Source organism: Micropterus dolomieu, linkage group LG09, assembly GCF_021292245.1.
Source record: "Micropterus dolomieu isolate WLL.071019.BEF.003 ecotype Adirondacks linkage group LG09, ASM2129224v1, whole genome shotgun sequence".
Lineage (NCBI taxonomy): Eukaryota > Metazoa > Chordata > Actinopteri > Centrarchiformes > Centrarchidae > Micropterus > Micropterus dolomieu.
In genome coordinates, this window is record NC_060158.1 from 14,049,224 (window position 1) to 14,069,603 (window position 20,380).

The 20,380-nt window shown below is 39.1% G+C and overlaps 1 protein-coding gene and 1 long non-coding RNA gene across 2 annotated transcripts in view; one reads left to right on the forward strand and one right to left on the reverse strand.

Moving 5' to 3' along the window:
- LOC123976789 (CUB and sushi domain-containing protein 3-like) overlaps window positions 1-20,380 on the forward strand; it is a 309,765-nt gene that overhangs the window by 137,178 nt on the left and 152,207 nt on the right. Inside the window, exon 4 of the mRNA XM_046059131.1 lies at window positions 995-1,192. Within this exon, the coding sequence (XP_045915087.1) occupies window positions 995-1,192 (198 nt within the window). The remainder of the gene's footprint in view (window positions 1-994; window positions 1,193-20,380) is intronic.
- On the reverse strand, window positions 14,032-18,455 carry LOC123976164. Its single transcript, XR_006826269.1, has 2 exons — window positions 18,317-18,455; window positions 14,032-14,090 (listed from the first exon to the last, which is right to left on the reverse strand). It is a non-coding gene; the product is annotated as an uncharacterized LOC123976164 (long non-coding RNA).

Below are 20,380 nucleotides of genomic sequence, written 5' to 3' on the forward strand. Positions count from 1 at the left end.
GCTTTTCATTCAAAGATTATTGCACATATTTCTGAAGTTTGAGGAGTGAAGCACTATAAGGTTTTCAGAGTTACTGGTGACATTTTAAGAAAAAGTGCAGCTCTGTCTCCGCCCCCCATTTGGGAGCATACTGAGCGTAATCTTTTACACTAGCGCTGTTGATTTCTTCCTTTCCCTCCTTTCCCCTTCCCTTTTAACATTCTCCATTCTTCCCCCTCTCCCTCCTCTGTCTGAGTAGTTTCATAGCTCTATTTATCACGTTTGGCATCCTCTGTCTCTCGTTTTTTTTCCCCACCTCCCCCTCTTTCTGTCTGTCTCTGCTCTTGCCTCCCCCTCACCCAATCTGTCTGTCTACCTCTCCCCCTCCCTAAACCCCTATATGTCTGAACAGTTTCATGGTTGTATCAATCAACTTCAAACAATAAGACTGGAGTTGGTCCCTGTTCTCCCATCTACTTCCTGGTTTATGGTTTGTAATACCCCTTCTCTCCCTGTCTTTCTCCTACTCTCTCCTGTGTGTGTTTGTGTGTGTAGATGTTTCTATGCACACTTGTGCATATATCTTAGGCACAGAAGTGTAAATGTATCTAGAGGGAATAATGTGAGTAACTATAAAACACTTTGATATTGTCTCCCTCCCTGTCTCAGCAGCTGAGTTTAGTCTGCTTTGACTAGGAGTGCAGTGGAATATCCTTTTACTATAGCCTTCATGCTTGCCAAGGTGTATTTAAACTGTATCATCCCAATGCAAGTGTCTTTCTTATGAAACTGTGTTTTTAAAGGTAGACTCAGTGTGTGCGCACTGGGTCTGTTAAGGGCTCCAGAGCAGTCTCTGGATTGGACACATCACTGAGCAAGAGAGGGGTATATTATTTGGTTGAGTGGCAGTTGAGTTAGGAGAAATGCATAGTTAAACATTTTAGTACAATTAATTCGAAGAAATTGAAAAAGCCTTAATCCTTCTCCCTTTCTCTTTTTCTTTCTTCCTCTGCAGAACTTCATAGTACATCATGTGGAAACCCTGGTATCCCACCCAAAGCAGTGCTAAGTGGTGGCGGCCGTTTTGCTGTGGGAGACCGTGTGCGGTACAGCTGTGTTCCTGGTTATGTCTTAGACGGCCATGCCACACTCACCTGCATTACCAATGCTGGAAACACAGCCGTTTGGGACTTCCCTGCTCCGATCTGTCGAGGTATGGACAACTAAGCCTGTATGTGAATGTGCACGACTGTATGAAGAGTTTTATTCTAAAGTGAAAATCCATCCTATGTCTCAAAATTAAAACAAATGATGAAAACTGAAATTACAGTACTGTTCATTAACGCTTGGCTCTTCTATATAATCGAAATATTGATCTCTATATAATGCAAAAATTGAATTTTGGAAGAAAAACTCTTCATATAATTTATATGTTATGTGTGTCCGTGAGAGAGACAGAACGACAGACAGATTGGGTTTGCATTTGTGTGTGTGTGTGTGTGTGTGTGTGAAAGCGCAAGAGGCAGGCAATCCAAGAATGCTTGTGTGTATAATGTGTGCTTAAAGAGTGTGTGCGTATGTCTTTTTATGCTTTACTCTATAATCAAAGGTGTGTGTGGGAGAGAGGCAAATATGCGCAGTGTACTGTATGCTATTGTCTATTTTCGGATTCTGGGGTAGGTGTCGATGGTCTGTGTACAAAGGGTTGTATGCTATGCCACACTACAGTATGTATGCTAAGGAATAATCTGTGTTTCACTTTTTTGGGTTTGTGCCTATATACATCCCCCATTATAGTGTAGGTGGATGCAAACTGACTTATGACTATGTGTCCGTGTACTGTTCACAAGCACAATTTCTTTAAAAATAAGTTTTTACAGCAGGAACAGCATCTTTTATATATATATATATATATATATATATAAATAGCATCTTGTTAAATTGATTATCTGAGCCTATACCTTATACACATAGATAATGATTACATTATCCATTTTTAATTTTTTTGGACCTGATCAGCAACACTGATTCAGTCATCCAGAAGAGCCAAACGCAAGGCCAGTTACTCCTTACTAGATCTTAGTTGAACATTACATAGTAGTCGATGTTTTCTATAGACAGGGCTCAGCTCATTCTTGTACAATATCAAGTGGTATATCCAATATCAAAACTTACCCACATAGGCCTTCTATCTTTTTATTTATACCATCCATCCAAATCCAAATCTGGAATCTGGACTTTGAAAGACTGCAGTCATACTTTGTCCCGAACAAAATCAGAGCAACAGATACCTGTGGTTATCCTAACTGACACAATCAAGATTTGATGGCAACGACAATATCTCAATCTTTTTCAAAACTGGCACACCTGGTTCATCATACTACCACTATCTGTGTTAAAGAACATCTCCAAGGATGATTATTTGCTTGTTATTGAGGATAAAGATACACCCTGGCACCTATTTCCAGGAAAAACGCCAATCAGTAATATTTCCTCAACCATTAGGCCTAGATGCATAATTCTGGTCTACTTTGAAAGGTCAGAAGCTAAGGAATATAAATCCATTGTACATTAAGATATTTATTTTATCATTACAGACTACATGGAGATGAAATACAGAAAAAATTATATTTTCATCCTCACCTGCTAAAAAAACCCATCATAAGGTAGATTATAATGCACCTGAATATCTTATAGTACACCTAGAATACAACTGTAACTGTAAATTTGATGAAAAGAAATTGATATACAACAGTTATTATACAATCTTTCAGGCGATTGTCCATGTTTTTGGCCATATTTACTGTTTATATGTTCACTTTTATTGGGAGTTATCTTCAAAACATTATTTCTCTCCATACAACCACGTTCCAAATAACATAAAGCTTCCAAAACATTGAAATATTGATAAAAACAGTCTATATATATGACCAAAAGCACTCCCATGCTTTACAGGCGACAGCTTGAGAACAGAACATCCTACAGGGCTGCAAGTATTCTTCGTATTGAAGAGACGAATCAATTGATATCCTGCGTGTCTGTGTAGCTCAAACAGGTCGCCAGCAGAGGCCGATAAAGACCGCCTCCGCCAAAGCAAACTCTTCTTCTCTACTTCAATCTGATGACAGAAACGAAACTTACCAACGAAGCCAACCTCACCAAGATGGCAGCCCGCCAGACGGTCTCTGTTGACACAAAGGGCCGCTGTTTTTGGATGGAAAACAGCTAGAACAGCAAAAATCGATTACGTCCCCTGTATCGGGGAAGTCCGTTATTAAGAAAGCCATTCACAATGACATAAGGAGCAATCTCAATAAACTTAATTCACATCGTTGCCATATGCAGTACTGTCATAACATGGAAAAGAGTTATTATCATAAGGACAGGGCTGGTGTTTGATCATCTTAACCTCTGTGGTTTCACATAGTCACACCTCTGTTGTTAATTGCAAAGGATTTCCCCACTCAGAAGAACTAAATGCATCTCTGGTGACTACGGAAATTTCTTCACTTACAAGTCCAATAGATTTTCCAGTGTACAGGAGACATCATTTTGTTGTCAACACACACTGCCAAATAAATAAAGTTTGGATTTCCAACATCATAAGAGATAACATATATCCAAAATGGATATGTAAATTCACTCCACTGTGAATCTGTGGGCACTTATTTTGAAATTCACCCTTGAAGTGTGTATAATACTTGGGCATTTTTCCCAATTAGCCCTGCCTTTTTGTGCACAACAGTGCCAACCAAAACCATTCTGCAAATGCAACAATGTGTCGAATTGCTGCACAAGAAATCTCTCTGTGCAGTGAACTGTAATTTGGGTCTGGGGAAGTTAGAAGGGGAGGGGGAAGAGCGAGGGAAGAGGGGAAAATGGCATCTTGTCTGTGCTGGATTAGCAATGTCTCTGTCACTCTGTCAGTAAGGCTATGAGGAGCTGAGCTACTAATGCGTTCACACCAATTCAGAAACACACACATACACACACAATTCACACTTTCCTCCATGAACACTATCATGCGAAAAACATATACCTGCACAAAACAGTCACGTACATACACATAGGTGTATACTTGAGTGTTTCTGCTTTGGTGTATGTGTGGTGACACCTAGAGGCATTCATACCAGCTGTAATAGCTTTCTATCAATTATTCAGCAATGCAATCAAATGACTTGAAATGCAGTACTTTTAGAAATATCACCAGAAATGTCTCTGTCCCTCTCCCTCTCCCTCTCTCTCTCTATATCTGTGTGTTTATGTGTGTGTGTGTGTGTGTGTGTGTGTGTGTAATATTTAAATGTTTACATAAGCACCTAAGAATAGAATATACTCACTCAAAAATGAATGAAATGCTGCTACTTTCAACTCTATATTCACATTCATCTCTCACCTTTATAAGTAAAATCTATAGACCACATTTTGTTTGGACATTGAGCAATGAATATAGGTGCACACTGCAGTTAGTGGAGCTTCACACCAAAAACATAATGGTTCAATACACTTCCCCTTCAATTTTGTAAAAACTAAATGTTGCCTTTATTTGGTTTCTGTCCCACAGATGGTTCAATGGGACTGGAACGTTTAACTTACCCTTAGATGTAAATATCAGTGTTATGGCTTTATATTTCCCTGCATTTCAGGTGGACTTACAATAAAAGGCAACCCAATATAACAATAAAACTACAGTTTGATATAATACCATAGAGATAAGTTAACACCCCTTTGATACAGTTTAAAAACATAACATATATTTCATAGTATTTATTGAATGCTACTGGACCACGTTATGTTGAACAGGTGTTGCTTTTACCGTTCACTTTATATATTTAGAGTTTTTATTTTCTGTGTTGGAATATCTTTATCGCCACTGAGCAATCACATTGCAAATTAGATTGTTTCCTAACGGGCATAAAAAAGACACTATGAAGATCACTAGGATCGTATAATGCCAAGCAAGTCCCCTGATAACAATTCTAGTGGTTTAGAGAGAGACAATAATTTGGGATGCAGTTTGTATGGGTGGAACCATTTGAATTTGCAAAGTAATATAGTGTGCTTTGTATTAAACAGTTTGTCTTGCTTTATTATTGTACACTGAATGTTTTCTCAGTAGATGTAAGTATTTTTCTGTGATGGCAAACCTGATTCAAATTCTTCACTTGATATGACATGTATAACTATCAAACCAGTCTTACAAACACAATTTGAAATTGGGCTGGTATTGGAAGGGTGCTATTTCAGCACAACATTATTGTACCCAAACCGTGTTGTATAGTAGTATGAGTAAAATATAATTGGAAGAGATACTGTGCCACATTAATGCACTAGAAAAGGCACATATGGTATATAGTATAGTGTTCTGGAGAGATTCCGTGTAGACCTCTGAGGGCATCTGTGTGTTGGTGCGTTTATGTAAGTGTCAGTGTGTGTGCTTCTTCTAAGTTGGTGCAGAATTATTTACAGGACAGAAACACCCTTCAGCTTTCAAGGCATCCATATTCACACAAATACAAACGTATGAGCATAGTTAGCCCTGAGAAAATTTCATCACGATCTCACAGATACAGAATATGCTTATGAATATTCATGTGTGAATGTGTATGTGTGGAAGTGTGCAAAAGTATGTGGGGCGGGGAGGTCTGAGGGAAACGGAGCAAGACAGAGATAAACTGAGACAGAGCATCAGTGAATGTAGTGTGCATAATCTGCAAGGAAGAGAGAGATGCGGGAATTTAGGAGAGACTGTGATTGGACCTGTGCAGGTGCACTAATACACTGTGAATGATTGAGCATATTATAAACACAAATTGATTTTGGTAAAATATCTTCAAGTTAAAGACCATTTGGAGGAGAGAAAGAGAGAGAGGTGAAAAAGAGGCAACACGAGAGAACAAAAGTGTGGGGTAGAGAGACGGAGAAGAGCTAGAACGAGAGGAAGTAGGGGGTTATTGTGGGAATTGAAAAAGTAATAATGTGCTCTGACAAAACTCAAAATTAGACTGGCTGAGAAAAGGAAATGAAATGAGTGTGTGTGTGTGTGTGTGTGTGTGTGTGTGTGTGTGTGTGTGTGGCTGTTTGTAAGTGTGTGCTTGTGTGTAGTCAGCATAACGAGATTGGGGCTGCTGCTGCTTGGGTGCATGTTTTTGTGTGTTCACAGTGGTGTGTGCATGATTGGTTAAGCTCATTGTACTAATTCTGCTGCAGTCTGATCAGGCAACACTGTTTTTCCTATTATGAGTAATAATACTGCAGTCATACTTTGTCCCAAACAAAGGCCAAGCTGTGGCAGAATTATTTTCAGCCCGTGCCCTTACATGAAGCTAATTCTAGACTTGGCATGTCATGTGTATAGTACAGGTCAATGGAACAATATGAGTGAACGCAAATTGACATGGACTGAGGCAACAGTGCATCTGTGTGTAGAAATTGCCTTAATTTAAATGTATGTTTGTATGTAGTTTTCAGCGGCCACTAGCTGTGCAGTTTTTAGATTGCAACCTGGTGTGTGCTTGAACGCATGCTCAAATTCCCGAGCGAGTAGAATCAGACTCAAAGAGACCAAAACACTGACATACAGCTTCACTCAACAGCCTGGAAACTCCCACTGCAATGTTACAGTAATATCTTTATGAGGCACAATGTTGAACTAATCCATGCTTGTTGCATGATAAAGTTACATTGACTTCATTTTGCTGATATATAAGCATTCACCATTTTTTTTCACCAGAGGCTCAGCAATGGGAGCACAGCTAAATGTATTGGATGATAACGAAAGTGGTTAGTGAGCTCAACTGAATATTATAAATGAGATTGTTGCCACACTTTAGAACAGTTAGACTGCTAGAAGTAGAAACGTTACTGTAGTAAATGGATCTTCTACTGTGTTGTTGTCCTGTGCAGGTGGAGAAGCTGTCTACCCGAGTATCGGTAAAATGACAATAAATCTAAACTGAACGTTACGAAGAAAACACTGACAGGTCCGTGCTTATGTTACATTAGCTGGCTACCCCGACCTTGCATCACTATAGGCTAGTATAAACAAATCACTCCACATTTGCTTTGTACCATTACATCATTATCTGCAAGCTAAAATCAACACTTTGACATAATTCCGGTGGTACACAGGATAGTAATATGGGTCACGTTAGCTGGTGAGGTAATGTTGTTGTGGGTTTTTTTTTGCTGATACCTTCTCGCTAGCTGTGGTGTTGTTGCTGTGTGTATGGCTCAGAATCAGAAGACAAGAGGCTCAGGTGCACGCTTGCAGTCATAGTCAATGGATTTCCCAGAACATCAGAGTCTTCCCATAGGAATAGGTAACAGAAAAATCCGGCAAGATTGTTTTCATATAAGGTTACAACCCCTTCACACACAGGCGCTAAAAAAGTTTCATTCATTAAAAACCAGAGATTATCCAGGCCAAGACAAGACCAAGACTTTTAGGGGCTGAGACCAAGTCAAGACCAAGACCGAGGGAGGGCAAGACCGAGTCAAGACCAAGACCAGTTCCCCACAATACATGACACACAGTAAAATGTGGAACGAGATCATAGTTACTTCTCAAATTGATCTGAAAGATCCACATTCCCATTAAAACACACAAGTACAAACACTTAGAGCTGAAATCAACATATGCATCGCCTTCACCGGGAGGGGTGACAGTCTTTAACGGTAACAATACATTTTTAATTAAGGTTACTGGTCCCATTTAAAGCAATAGATGTTAACAATTAAATCAGACGATGCAAAAGCAATTTATTGATAATGCCAAAGTTATGGTCTTGACTGGTCTTGAAATAAAATCACGAGTCCTCATTGTCCGAGACAAGACCAAGTACAAATGCGGTTGATTCTAAGACGAGACCAAGACCATCAAAAAGTGGTCTTGAGACCAAGACCAGTCTCGAGTACTACAACACTGCTAGAGGAAATACAACAGAATCAACAGAAAAAAATAGATAAACTGCTTGAGTTTCTAGTAAATTTCAGTCTGACTCTATACTGTCACACACACACACATGCACACACACAGAGTTGGGTATGCGTTGTCAGCTAGCTACAGGCTAATGTGTATACTTTTGCTGCATTGGCTGTTTGTGCTGAATAAAACAGGCTCGAAATCACTCAAGTCGTCATATTTGCAGGAATAAAGCGAGGCTAAAATTCTCCTCACATACAGCATCAAAGCCTCTTTAGTTATAGCTCTGTGAATTACTTGGGAGGATGTAGCTTATGGGGCTTTACTACTGGGGAAATCTGAAAACTTGTTTAAAAAAATACGTTGCCTATGTGGCCTGATATTTACTTAGTACTTAACCAGCATTGTCTCAAAAGTAACTGCCATATAAGTAAGTTTATTATAAAAGCTCCCTTGTGAGCTACGCATCACTAATAAGAAGAATGTCAATGTGTTGTCTGTTTTCAGCAGGATTCATACAGTATTAAGCCATGTATAGTCTGACATTTCCAGACACACTTAAAACGCAGAAGTCTGACAGTAAAAAAGAAATAAAAATCATTTTATGCTCATTTATTTGTATCTGTTCATTCAAGCTTCACAAAGGGCAAAATAAATATAGAAAGAGAGAAAGGAAGAAAGAAAAAATTTCGTAAGAATCTTATAACAGTTATTATGGATACAGTCTATATACTTATTAGAAAGCCAAATGATTTCTGTTGCGATGGAGAAGCACACATATATGCATATTTGTGTTTGAATGTCTGTATGTAGGTGTAGATCATAAAAAAGGATGAAATAATGACCAAGTAAACAGCTGTCAAACAGTTGTCAAAATACTGCTTTTTTGCCACATACATGGAAAGTAACATGTCTAAAGTAACAACAATAACATTTGTAATGGTTAATGAGTCATTTAGCACCAGAACAGAAATTTATTTTACTGTATACACATCATATTCAGGTCACAGAGCACAAATTAGAAGAAAAACAGATGTGGTATGTAGAAATCTTTTTGTTCTTTGCTGAGACATTAATTCCCACATTTTCAGGAGCCAGACCTGTGGAACTTTTCAGCTCTTTTAAATTGGCATTATTAGGAAGGTGGCCTTTTTACGGGTAATTGCTTTTCCCAGAGGCATTGGTAATTTAATCCATTCAATTATTTTTCAGTATTATTTCATCATCATTTACTAGTAATGCTAAATATGACATTTTTACTGTGGTTTACAGTATGATGAGCTAATGATGAGACACAGGTGAGTTTTGCTTAGCAGGACTTAATGACCTACGTAGGCCTCAGATTAGCGAAAGAGAAAGAGCGACCCAGAGAAAGAGGCTGGTGTTACGGTAAACTAAAGGAGAAAGCTAATTCATAAAACCTAAAAAGTTTTTACTGACTCAAACAGTAAAATGAATACCAGGACTAAAAGGTTTGTCAAGATATGATAGCACAGGTCATCATTTTTACATGTGTCTGAGAGCGAATGAGAGTGTGCAGGTTTTCTTAAGGTGTGTGTGGTGTATTCCTCCCTTTGAAATTCTTGTGTTGTGTACTGTCCATGTACATGTCCATTACATACAGATGCACAGTTCACAGATGAGGTAAGGTGTTTAAATAGTTCTGAGAGTTAAACAGGATCACAGCATATTCAATGTTGAATGGAATATTTAAAATATACATTGAACTGCAAGAATACAGTGATGTTTATTTAAATTTTTATCATATAAAAACAGAAATGTATTTCAGACATTATTTATTGATGCCAGATGAAGACAGCTCGCTGAGTAATGGCCTTTTATTGTCCAATAAAACCTGAATTATTTGTGAGACAACACTTTCATACTGAACCAATGATGTGTTGTATGTCGACTCTCTGGTTATATAAGGATGTTTCTGACTGCATGGCCTTGAACAGGTGTTTGCTTTGAATCTGAGTTTGCAGCAAAATGTCTTTCACAACCCTAGAAATCCACAACATTTTAGAATGTCCAGCTGAGGGTGTTTCTATGTATCAGATATTTAAGTCAAAGTGCTGCATCACATGGTACATGCCCCTTTCACTTGAAAAGACATTAAAAAAAAAACCTAAACCAGGTGTTAAGCAGTTGATATTAGATCAAACTGTATATACTATTTCCTCAGCATAAGCTTATTGAGGATGGTTTCTCCTTTTTCAATAACATTCCGCCAGAGTCAGTACTTTAAACTCTGCTGAAGTTGGTTGTTTGACTTCCACATAAACTTTCTACGACTTTCACAATTCACTTTACATCTGGTGTGTGTGTGTGTGTGTGTGTGTGTGTGTGTGTGTGTGTGTCCATGTGTGGCAGATAGTGTGAGTGACTGCTTGTGACAGCGCGCGTGACTGTCTGTGTTTGTGACTTTGTGTATATATGAGTGTGTGCTGTTTGCCCAAGGCTGACTAGAATTGTTGCTTGGTGAAATGGTGGGCTCGTCATGGTACAGCGGTGTTGTTATCGTCATGACAGTGTTAGTTTCCAGGTAGCATCTTTTTTTATTCTTTCTTTCTCTTTCTCTGCTTCTTTCACCTCTTCACTTGAGCTGTCCTCTCTTCTCATTTTGCTTTTCTTCATGTTACTTGCCAGGTAGCAATGGAATGGGGGCTGACGCAAATTCTGAGCAATGCTTTTACCAAGGAAATTAGCTCTTGTTGCCAAGCGGTACAGTGGATAAAATGATTACGGTTAATAACGTAAACTATGTACAGCTAAGACATTTACTTTTAATATTGTCAATATGATTTTACTGTGGTTAGGCATCTACTAATTTTATAAAAGTACAGAGATAATATATACACTTAGTAACTACATCTGCTGTAGAAAGTGTGTTTAAAAGCTTCAGAAACAAGCACGTTTTACCTTGTATTGAGATTTTATTTAGTTTGAGAGATATTCTGTCCCAGTAAACACTCAATACCACAATATTTAAGGGGTTGTGGACAGTTTGGCATTTTCTCTTTTCTTTCTTTTGCATTTCTTCAGTTTTAGTCCGTGTAATGTTATGTCATGCATCAGATACCCGTACAAAGAGAGAGGGAGTGAGGGACAACAATGCCAATTTAGCATACTGCATATTTGTGTCTACGTGTGCGCGTGCCAAGTACTATGAACTAGTTCCGCTGAGCTTTGACAGATTACAGTGTTTACACAGGTAGTTTCCTCCAACTTGAAATACACACACACTCAGACGCATGCACACTCCCCCATGCAGTGCAGGTGATTCAAACTGCGCTGTCATATTGATTTAAACGTGTAGCGCAGATGCTCAGACAGACTGGCTGTATGTGTGTCTCTGTGGCTGTGTGCATCTAGTGCTTGTGTATGAATTTGTGAATTTTTGTAAATGAACTATTATGAGGAGAATCAATTAGTTTGAAGACTCCTGAAATGATCAAATGCACGTCTTTCTATCAGCAGCAGAAATCTCCCCTCTCCAACAGGTTAAATTTTCCATAGGTGTGTAAGTGGCCTTGTCCAATTAGAATCAGGATCAATAGTTGCAGTTGGAAAAGCAAGTGTCTGTATGCCTCTGTTGTAAAGATCAATTTTACGTCTGTTTGTCAAACTGGTAGCAAGCTGATATGCATCATTGTTGGGAATTTTAACAGAAACCAGTTATAACCAGTACAGTGGTGCTATCTGGAAAGCATCTGCTCCTCATTCATGTGAATTCAGCTAAATAATTCAATCCATGTCCATTTATAAGCATATTTTAAAAGAATATGTTGTGCTAATATGTTTTACAAAACATAATGAGCCACAAATAGCTTTGGACCAATTACATGGTTGTGAGCTAAATGTCATTTAACAATACCAAAGTAATGCCTTTCTGTGACAATAAACAAGTTGTGGTCACATATCAGTCCTACAGACTATAATAAAGCACTTTGAAAAGTACACCAGTGTGGTGCATTCCTCTAAGGAGGCGTTCCCCTTGGGACTTGACGTCATGTGAAAACTATACATTTTACACCCCAAGGAAGACCTTTTCTACTCCCTACTGACTGCAATGATGTTTGACTGTCAGGTCTAAGACATTGGATTTTCTCATCAACAAAACCGTAAGATCGTCAGTTTGCACTTTAAGTAAGGCACAGCAATAGCATAAATTTGACAAATAAAAAACCAAGCGTGATGTTCGCTGTGATGGATTACCAATTAAACAAGTTTTAGGCAAAATTTCATGTAAAGTATTGAAAACTGAAACTAATGACTACCTTGCTTGGGTAAAACACATCTAAAGACCAAAAGAAAAAAAAAAGTAATATAACCATGCATAGTTCCTTTAATAAATAAGCGATTTTGACAGAATTGGAGTAATCAAATAAGAAAATGATGAAACTCATTTTAATGCAAATATACAACTAAAGACAGTTTCAGATGTCACAGAAAAGTACAGTAGACATATGTGCTTTAACTTTAAAATGCAGATTTATGCAGACGCCCTGGTTCTGAATTTATTTTCCCCCATGACAACAACCACTCTAATGACTCTTAGGATAAAACAAACCAGAAAAAGGCTGTGCTCATGATGTTTGTGTCTATGACTGGAGCAAGTTTGTTTTCTCTTCCTCCTTCTCCCTCACTCTGGCCCTTTCTTTCACACACATAACACACGCACACACACCTCTTCCAGCTTCTCCTCTCATTATTATCTTGCTAATGGTTCCCTGTGGATGTAAAGCTCTGCTGATCCAAGCAGCTGGAGAAATACACGCACGTGCACACGCACACGCTTACACACACACTGTATGCCATACATGCCCAGGTAGAGAGTAAGATAATCCAGGACCATATGTTCCCAACAGTGCAAAAAATTTGACACATTTAATAATTTAATACACTGCCCTACCTCTCACCACACAAACACACACACACACACACACACACACACACACACACACAGGTGGAGATCCATTCTTTCCATACTGCTAATCCCTCTCTGTCAGTTTTGGGACTTAATTTTGTAACACACCCTTGTGTTTTGATATCTGAGAACCAAATAATTGTGACAAAAACTGACTGAACTTTAGGAAGCACTACTTCTCATGACTCTTGACTTATTGTGGGGCTAGACATTGGAGCTCTAAAATATGAAGAAATATGACGGCTCTTGCCAGCTTAACAAATGTTTTGGGTTTTTTTTATGTAGGAGATATTTTAGTCATTTATTTATAACATAAACACTGCAGCATTTGAAATTATATTCAAAACACTGTTCATAGTAATGAAACTCTCTCTTTCCACACCTCTCTGTCTTGCCCTCTCTCTCTCAGATCAATGTACCAGTCTTGTAGTGACACTTGAAGTACTCTTATCTCTTCTCTGCAGACCTGCTCAATTCTTGCTTCCTCTCTTCTCTCCTGTCCTCTCCTCTCCTCCCTTCCACTTCTCTCTCCCCTTTCTTGTCCTCTCTTCGTCCCTACTCTGCACATCCTGTGTCTCTCCTCTCCTCTCGCCTCATTACAATGATGCTGATGATGGGTGCTGTCTAAACTTTGGTTAACAATGACATATGAGGTTGCTGTCGTAGCTCATCTACAAGCACTCTGCACTGCTAACATTTTCACAATAAGACTTATCGACTACATTCTTTCCTCTTCCTCTCTTTCTGTTTCATGTCTCTCTCTTATCCATGCTATCTGGCACACACAGATGTGTTATCTTGTGAAACCCCTCTCTCTGTAGCCTCTAGTGCTGTGCATGTTTATATTTGTAGTAAAACTCTACATAATTCTTTAAATGCAAAGTAGCTTCCATGACCCCAAGGCTGTGGCTGTAATAGTCTAAAATGCTTCTCAACAGGTTAACAGAATAGCATTGCATCACAGCTCATGGTGTCATTGCTATTTAAATGCCAATTTAAAGTCTGCCCACAGCCACTTTTCCTTTGTGTATATTCAATCAAAGGGTGCAACATTACAGACAACTTTTTCTCCACTTTTTTCTCAAATGTTTTAATGTTCATTGCATAGCTCTTTGTTTTTATTAATCATCCTTCCTTGGTAAACTTCATTGTACAATTTCAGGCAAAACAAAAATCTAATGTTAACGGCACTAACTTACCTTATTGGCAGTCTGACAAAGAACATGAAGATCTGCAGCTTCAACACAGCCTTTAGCTCTAAAAAGATTCCAATAGGACAGGATTAATTTATTAATACAACCTATTCAATAATTTATCAAGATGCAAGTGCTAGTAGTGCTTGTAAGCATCAGTGCTGCAAACGACGTAAACAGCATCAGCACTTGGCTGTGTAATCAGTGGATTTATGGTTATTTATTTAACCGTGCAGACAGGTTCAGCAGTAATACACCTGTTTTGTAGTTGTAAAAGCATTCAAGTTCACCCTAAAGAAACTCATGCTATTGTCTGGAAATTAGTTTCAGTGGGTGATATGAAATTGCATGCTATTATTTTTGGATTGTCACACTGAAGAAACATTATGGGCATGATCATGTATGCACTTTCTCCTCATAAACAGTGCCACAACAATAATAATTTACCTAGATGTAATACTTTCTTCCATTTACAATTTTGTTTTATTGCTTTAGCATATTAACAGCTACAAGCTAATGCATTACAGTAATACCACAATGTACTGTTTCAGATGTTGCTACAGAGATTAACACATACAGTTGATATGTGTTGGAAAATGAGTAAAGGATGAGCAGTATGGCTACGTTCATTTACAACCACAGATTTGAACCAACTCCTTTTTGAAATTTGTCAAAAATGAATATAGCTGTATTTTGGTCTCTGAGTAACTATTCTCAGTGTACCTCTTGTGCTTGCTATGCTTTATTGAAATTGTAGTGGAGATTTTTCTCTCTCTATGAATTTTTTCAAAATGATCCAATGACAAAAAGAGTACAAATTTGTATTTAGACACAACGTTTTACCGAAAAACAAGTTAGCTATTAGCATTTATCAGCACTTGAAGACACCTCTGCAGCTGCTTTACGACCCCTCCAATGTCTTCAGTACTTACTAAAGTTTTGTCTCTTTTTTTGGAAATTAATTTAATTCATTACAATCTGTCACTACAAAAATATGTGTTTATCTCTGTCTGAAATATTTATAAATCAGTCATCCACTGCGTACTGTAAAAATTAAAGACATTTTTATTTAGTTGAATGTTCATGGTTGTTTTATTTCCAATCCATGGTTTGTTCACAGTATGGATTGTGGCGACAGAGTGAGGTTTCTGTCAACCAGCAGAAGGTGTCAGGTGTACTTTAGCAAACTGCAAGGCGATTGGTTTAAAAATGTGTTTACCATGATGGCTTCTTTCCTTTATTAGTCTGCTGACACTGCAACCAACACACACACACAATACACCACAAGCATCTAGACACTCTCATATGCGTGCATACACCGCCAGGATACAAGACAGGCACACACAAAGGTTCACAGCGATTCTTTCACGCTCTAACACACACAGACACACAGACACACGAAATGAAATACACAGCATAGTTGCCGTGCTGTAGTCAGCAGGGGCTCATTTAGCCACTAAACGATTCAGGATGTTCACATTGTGTGTGTGTGTGTGTGTGTGTGTGTGTGTGTGTGTGCGCGCGTGTGTGTGTGAAGGCCTGTGGCCAACAGTGCCATGGATTTAAAGGACAGCAGGTTTCTCCTCTTTCCAACCCTGTCTACGTCTCTTGCTGTATCAACTCCCTGCTACTTACCCTTTATGCAGCTCTGTCTAAGAAACACCCAATCATAATTGACTTATTTTATAAAACGGGTAGGTCAAATCAAGCAATCTGACTGGTTCAAAGTAATGATATAATGAGCGTATACAACGGGTAAGACGTCAAATTCCTTGGCACAGATCCGTATCACTCCGCGAAGAACAGGGTTCGAGTTATAATCTGAGCTTTGTGGGGGTCTCACGCCCCATTTACACCTGGTATTAAAATGAGATCTGATACAGATCTGCACCTCACTTCACCGGCGGAGATAAATAAATAAATAATGAGAGAGAGAGAGAGAGAGAGAGAGAGACAAATCATTGCTTATTACATGATTCAACCTTTCCCTCTCTCACACACAGGAAAACGCACACACACAGCAGTCCACAACTTGCACCAGATGTCTGCGATATTGCAACAAAGTTTAAGTTTCAATAGCCTGCTCAAAAGACTATTGCTCAAAGAGAGACCCAATTCCGCCCTTTCTGGTAGGTATAATATTAAAGTGCTATTATTTTACGCACTGCTGGCCGCCGGCACACAGTGGCAAGCATATTATCATAGGCCTATAAGTTCAGGTTACCAAAGTCAATCTCATGACGCTGGACAGTTTTTAGTGGCTGCACAACAAACGGCAGCGTGCAAACGATATAAATAAATAGTTCTAATAATTCTAGCCTTTGATGTATGTTGCTTAGTAACCATCATTCGCTATGTAGCTTCCGGCAACCTGGTGGGACTACTTTTAGTATTCATAAATAAATGTCTGTTGATGAAATAAAGTCAAATTGTAGTGCGTCTGTTAGCCTACTTTATTTTTGTCATACTTGGTCACCATTTTGCAACTTTTGCATTCGATATTGATGTTGATAACTGACCAGCAGCATCGTCAATCCCCCACCTGTGGTATCTGCTGGGACGCAGCTTTCTAAGTGATTTTGTGAAAGACATGTCTGATTAGACAGGATCATTAGCTGTCACCTGCTCTCTATCAAGCAGCCTCCTCTCAGCGGGATGTAACAAAAAAGCAAGAAGGCCCACCCTGGCGCCCCTTGGTTTGAGAAGCTGCCCTTTTTGAGACTCTACTGGTCTATTAAGGCAGCACTCACCACACAGAGACCTCAGCACTGTCTGGCTCTCTGCATTTTCTATTAGTCGCCTCTGTGATGGCACCAACATTTGCTTTGTTACCATGCAGGTGATTTTACACAGCTGCATGCAGTGCCTGCACTCTAACAGTTAATTTCATACAGTACATCTCATTTTATTCAATAAGCCTCTCATGTTGCACTTGACCACTGGAGTGTGTGGTCCACGTCCTTAATTTGCTCTTCTGCTGCAGCTGCACTGTTGCAGCTATAATGGTCAAAACACATGGCAATTGTTATTTCAATGTTGCACACATGCATAATCCTAACACATGCCTTGTTGCTCTTCCTCGCTATTGTATGAGGCTCTGCAATGTGGATTTGTATTTTAAGCCAGCTGTTTGTGTGACTGAGGAAGAAAATTGTACTCTTTCAGTGATGAAGAAATGTTATTGGTTAGCAGTCACACACAAGTGTCCCGGTTAAGGTATTTCCATATTTAAGCAAATGTGTACACAGTGTGTGGGAGTTTTAAATATTTAGATGAGTATGTACTATGTTTATGTGTAACCTGTGTATATGTACTTCATTGTTGGTTGGGGGGAATTAAAGATTGAAGATTAGTCATGGCTGCTTAGTCACATCTATAAGATACACATGGCTGCTGTGACAGCCGAAACAGTCTTTTCACACGGACAATAGGACAATAGTCATGGCTGCCATAATAACACAAAGAGGCTGCTGTATATACAGACATATTCTGTAATTGCATTGTCACAGATATTTGTTAAAGCCGTTCAGTTGTTTGAAGATTTATAGAACAGATTTTTTCATTTAATGAAAAATGACATATTTTGAAAATATAATTATTAATAGTAGTAGTATATTTATAGCATGAGTAGTAGTAGTAGTATTCCATATTATTGAATAATCATGTTAACTGAAGGAAGTATAATTAAGTTTTCAGTCAGGGAGAAGTTTTAACAGTGTTAACATCAAAGGTGCGGCTATTAGGCTACTTTAGTTTAAGGGACTCCTGGGCCCTTGAAAGAAATTTATTGTTTAATATCATGCATATATAGATGTCAGCCGTGTTTTTAGAAGTGAACAAATAACACGTATGTTACCTGTTAGAACATGACATTTTTCTGTCAGCTGGTATAAAAGTGTTGATGAACACACACATGTTGTTAGTTCTTGTTCTTGTGAAAGCTAGATATACCTTACATTTTGCATGTGTGTTTATTTGCAGACACATTTCAATTGTGGTGTATTCATTTACTATTCATAGTTTTCAGTCACATGACATGCGCGGTGACCTGGAGTACAAAACAATAGAGCAACATAGCGGCTCACACCACGACTTCCCCGTAGAGACGGCACAAAAGCGGTCAAATTTTATTTGGATCACCTTTCAACTTAAGAAAAAGAAAGATATGAACACAAACTGCAAGTCTTGGGCATATCCGATCCATATAACGTTACAGCATCCTATGCCGCATTTCTACCATTAAAAACCGCCAGGTCCCTGTTTATGTTTAGCTTGTGGGGAATCCCTCACCTAACACAGCCCAGGCTTGTCTCCTCCTCAATTAGTGTATCCGAAAGCACAAAATCCATCCAGCATTTTGGCAACGCGAGTGTATCACTTGCTTCCTGGTTGTCAGGCAGCGGAAAATAACGTCTTTTTTGCCCTCCAAGGGAACGTTTTCCTTGGAATGTGACATCACGTGAAAACTATGAATACGCAGACTGTATGTGTGTTCCATTCATTAGAAAAAATGTTACCATGGGAACAGAACCACCTCCACTACCTAGCACCATGTAGAGTTCTGGATCTGCTGACCCGAGTCCATCTTCCTTCCTTTCTGTCTCTGTCTCTCTCCCTCCCCGTCCCTCCCTCTGTTTCTCTTTTTTCCCCCCCGTCTCTCCATACTTTGACAGGTTAATGCTCAGCTAGCGTGTCTGGCTTATACACACACACACACACACACACACACACACACACACTCAGAGCCTTAGGTGGTATGTAACAGGGGATTTCAAGGGGGACAGTTTAATCTGAGAGAGAAGGGGGGATGTCGAGAAAGGAAGAGGGAGATACAGAGAGATAGTGTGAGCGGAAGAGAGGCGGGGGGGGGGGAAAGGTTAGGGCCAGGACACGTCTGTGAGAAACAGAGAGGAAGCGGAGAAAGGGGAAAACTTTATTACTCTTCCACTCAAGAGGGAAAGAGGGAGTGAGAGGAAGTAAGTTGTGGAGATTCGGGGCAAAACTTTTGCTTTTGTAGACATTTTATTAAGAGTGCATCACAAAACAACATCACAGCAAGGCTCAGAGCGGAGTTCAGTCATCCTACTAGGAGTTGTAATGCTGTCATTTTATTCTTTTGGGCCACAGAACAGGTGCCAGTGAGATAATAACTAAATCTGAATTAATAAACAATATGGACGCTAAGCACTCTGCTGTTACTTGAGGATTTGAGCCAAAATAAGCTTAAGGGAAAGATAAAAACATCAGGTTTTAAATTATGTAGTTGCTATTCAGGTTACGAGTAAGTCCCTATAGTTAACCCTAAAGACACTGGCTATGTTTTTTTATGCCATCTGCTTCGGGGGCCCCTGGTGGTAAAGGTGGTAAAGGGCCCTTGTGCGCCAACCTGTTTTATGACAGTTTATGATGGATCTGGCCATGCCCAGCTTTAATGTGTGTGTGTGTGTGTGTGTGTGTGTGTGTGTGTGTGTGTGCAGAAAGTTGTGTGTAATCTCAGAACTGATTGAGTGTGGTTGTGGTAAATAACCTAGACAACATAGTTTCTGTGTGTGTGTGTGTGTGTGTGTGTTTATATGTGTGTGTTTATGTGTGTGTGTGTGTGTGTGTGTGTGTGCATTTTTGGGCACACTTGTGTGTGCATGTGCGTGATGCAGGTGTGTTCATCTGTATTTTGGTGTGTAGGCTTATCCCAGGTTCCCTCGGGACAGTGCTGATTGACAACTCTATCCCTGGTTGTCATGGTGATGATGATGGATGTGCTTTGGGTTACCACGGAGACCGCTGTTTAGGCCTTCTATCTGCATGCATAATTTAGTTTTAGCATAAAGACATTCTGTAGCTGATAAAATGATAGAGAAAAGGAGACACGGAAAAGACCAGCTAACAACTTTGCTGCCTAAGTTTGCTACTTATAGTTGTTGTTACATATATGCTCTAAGTATTATGCGTTACCTGAAGATCACACATTAAATTGGTACATAGTAATAGTTGGCTAAGATGAGGCCTACATGCGGATAGAGAGATGACAGACGGGCAGACAGTCAGAGAGACAGGCAGGTAAGTGTTCAAATCAGCGCACGTCCTCTGATAAAGATGAAAGAGTTGGAACTGTGGAATTATAGAATTTTAACTATCCTCCACCTGTAGTGCTGAATTTTTAACACCTTCATCTGCAGAGTTATCCTGAAGTTCTACTTTTTACAATGAAATCATAGGAAAAGATCCTACCCCCAGTGGGTTTAGAGGCATGAGCTGTGTTGTAATGTAGTTTCTAAAAAAAGTTACAAGCCGTTCTCTGGGCTACACTTTTTATGACTTACTAACAAACAAAAAAGTTTTTCTTTTTCTGCTTTT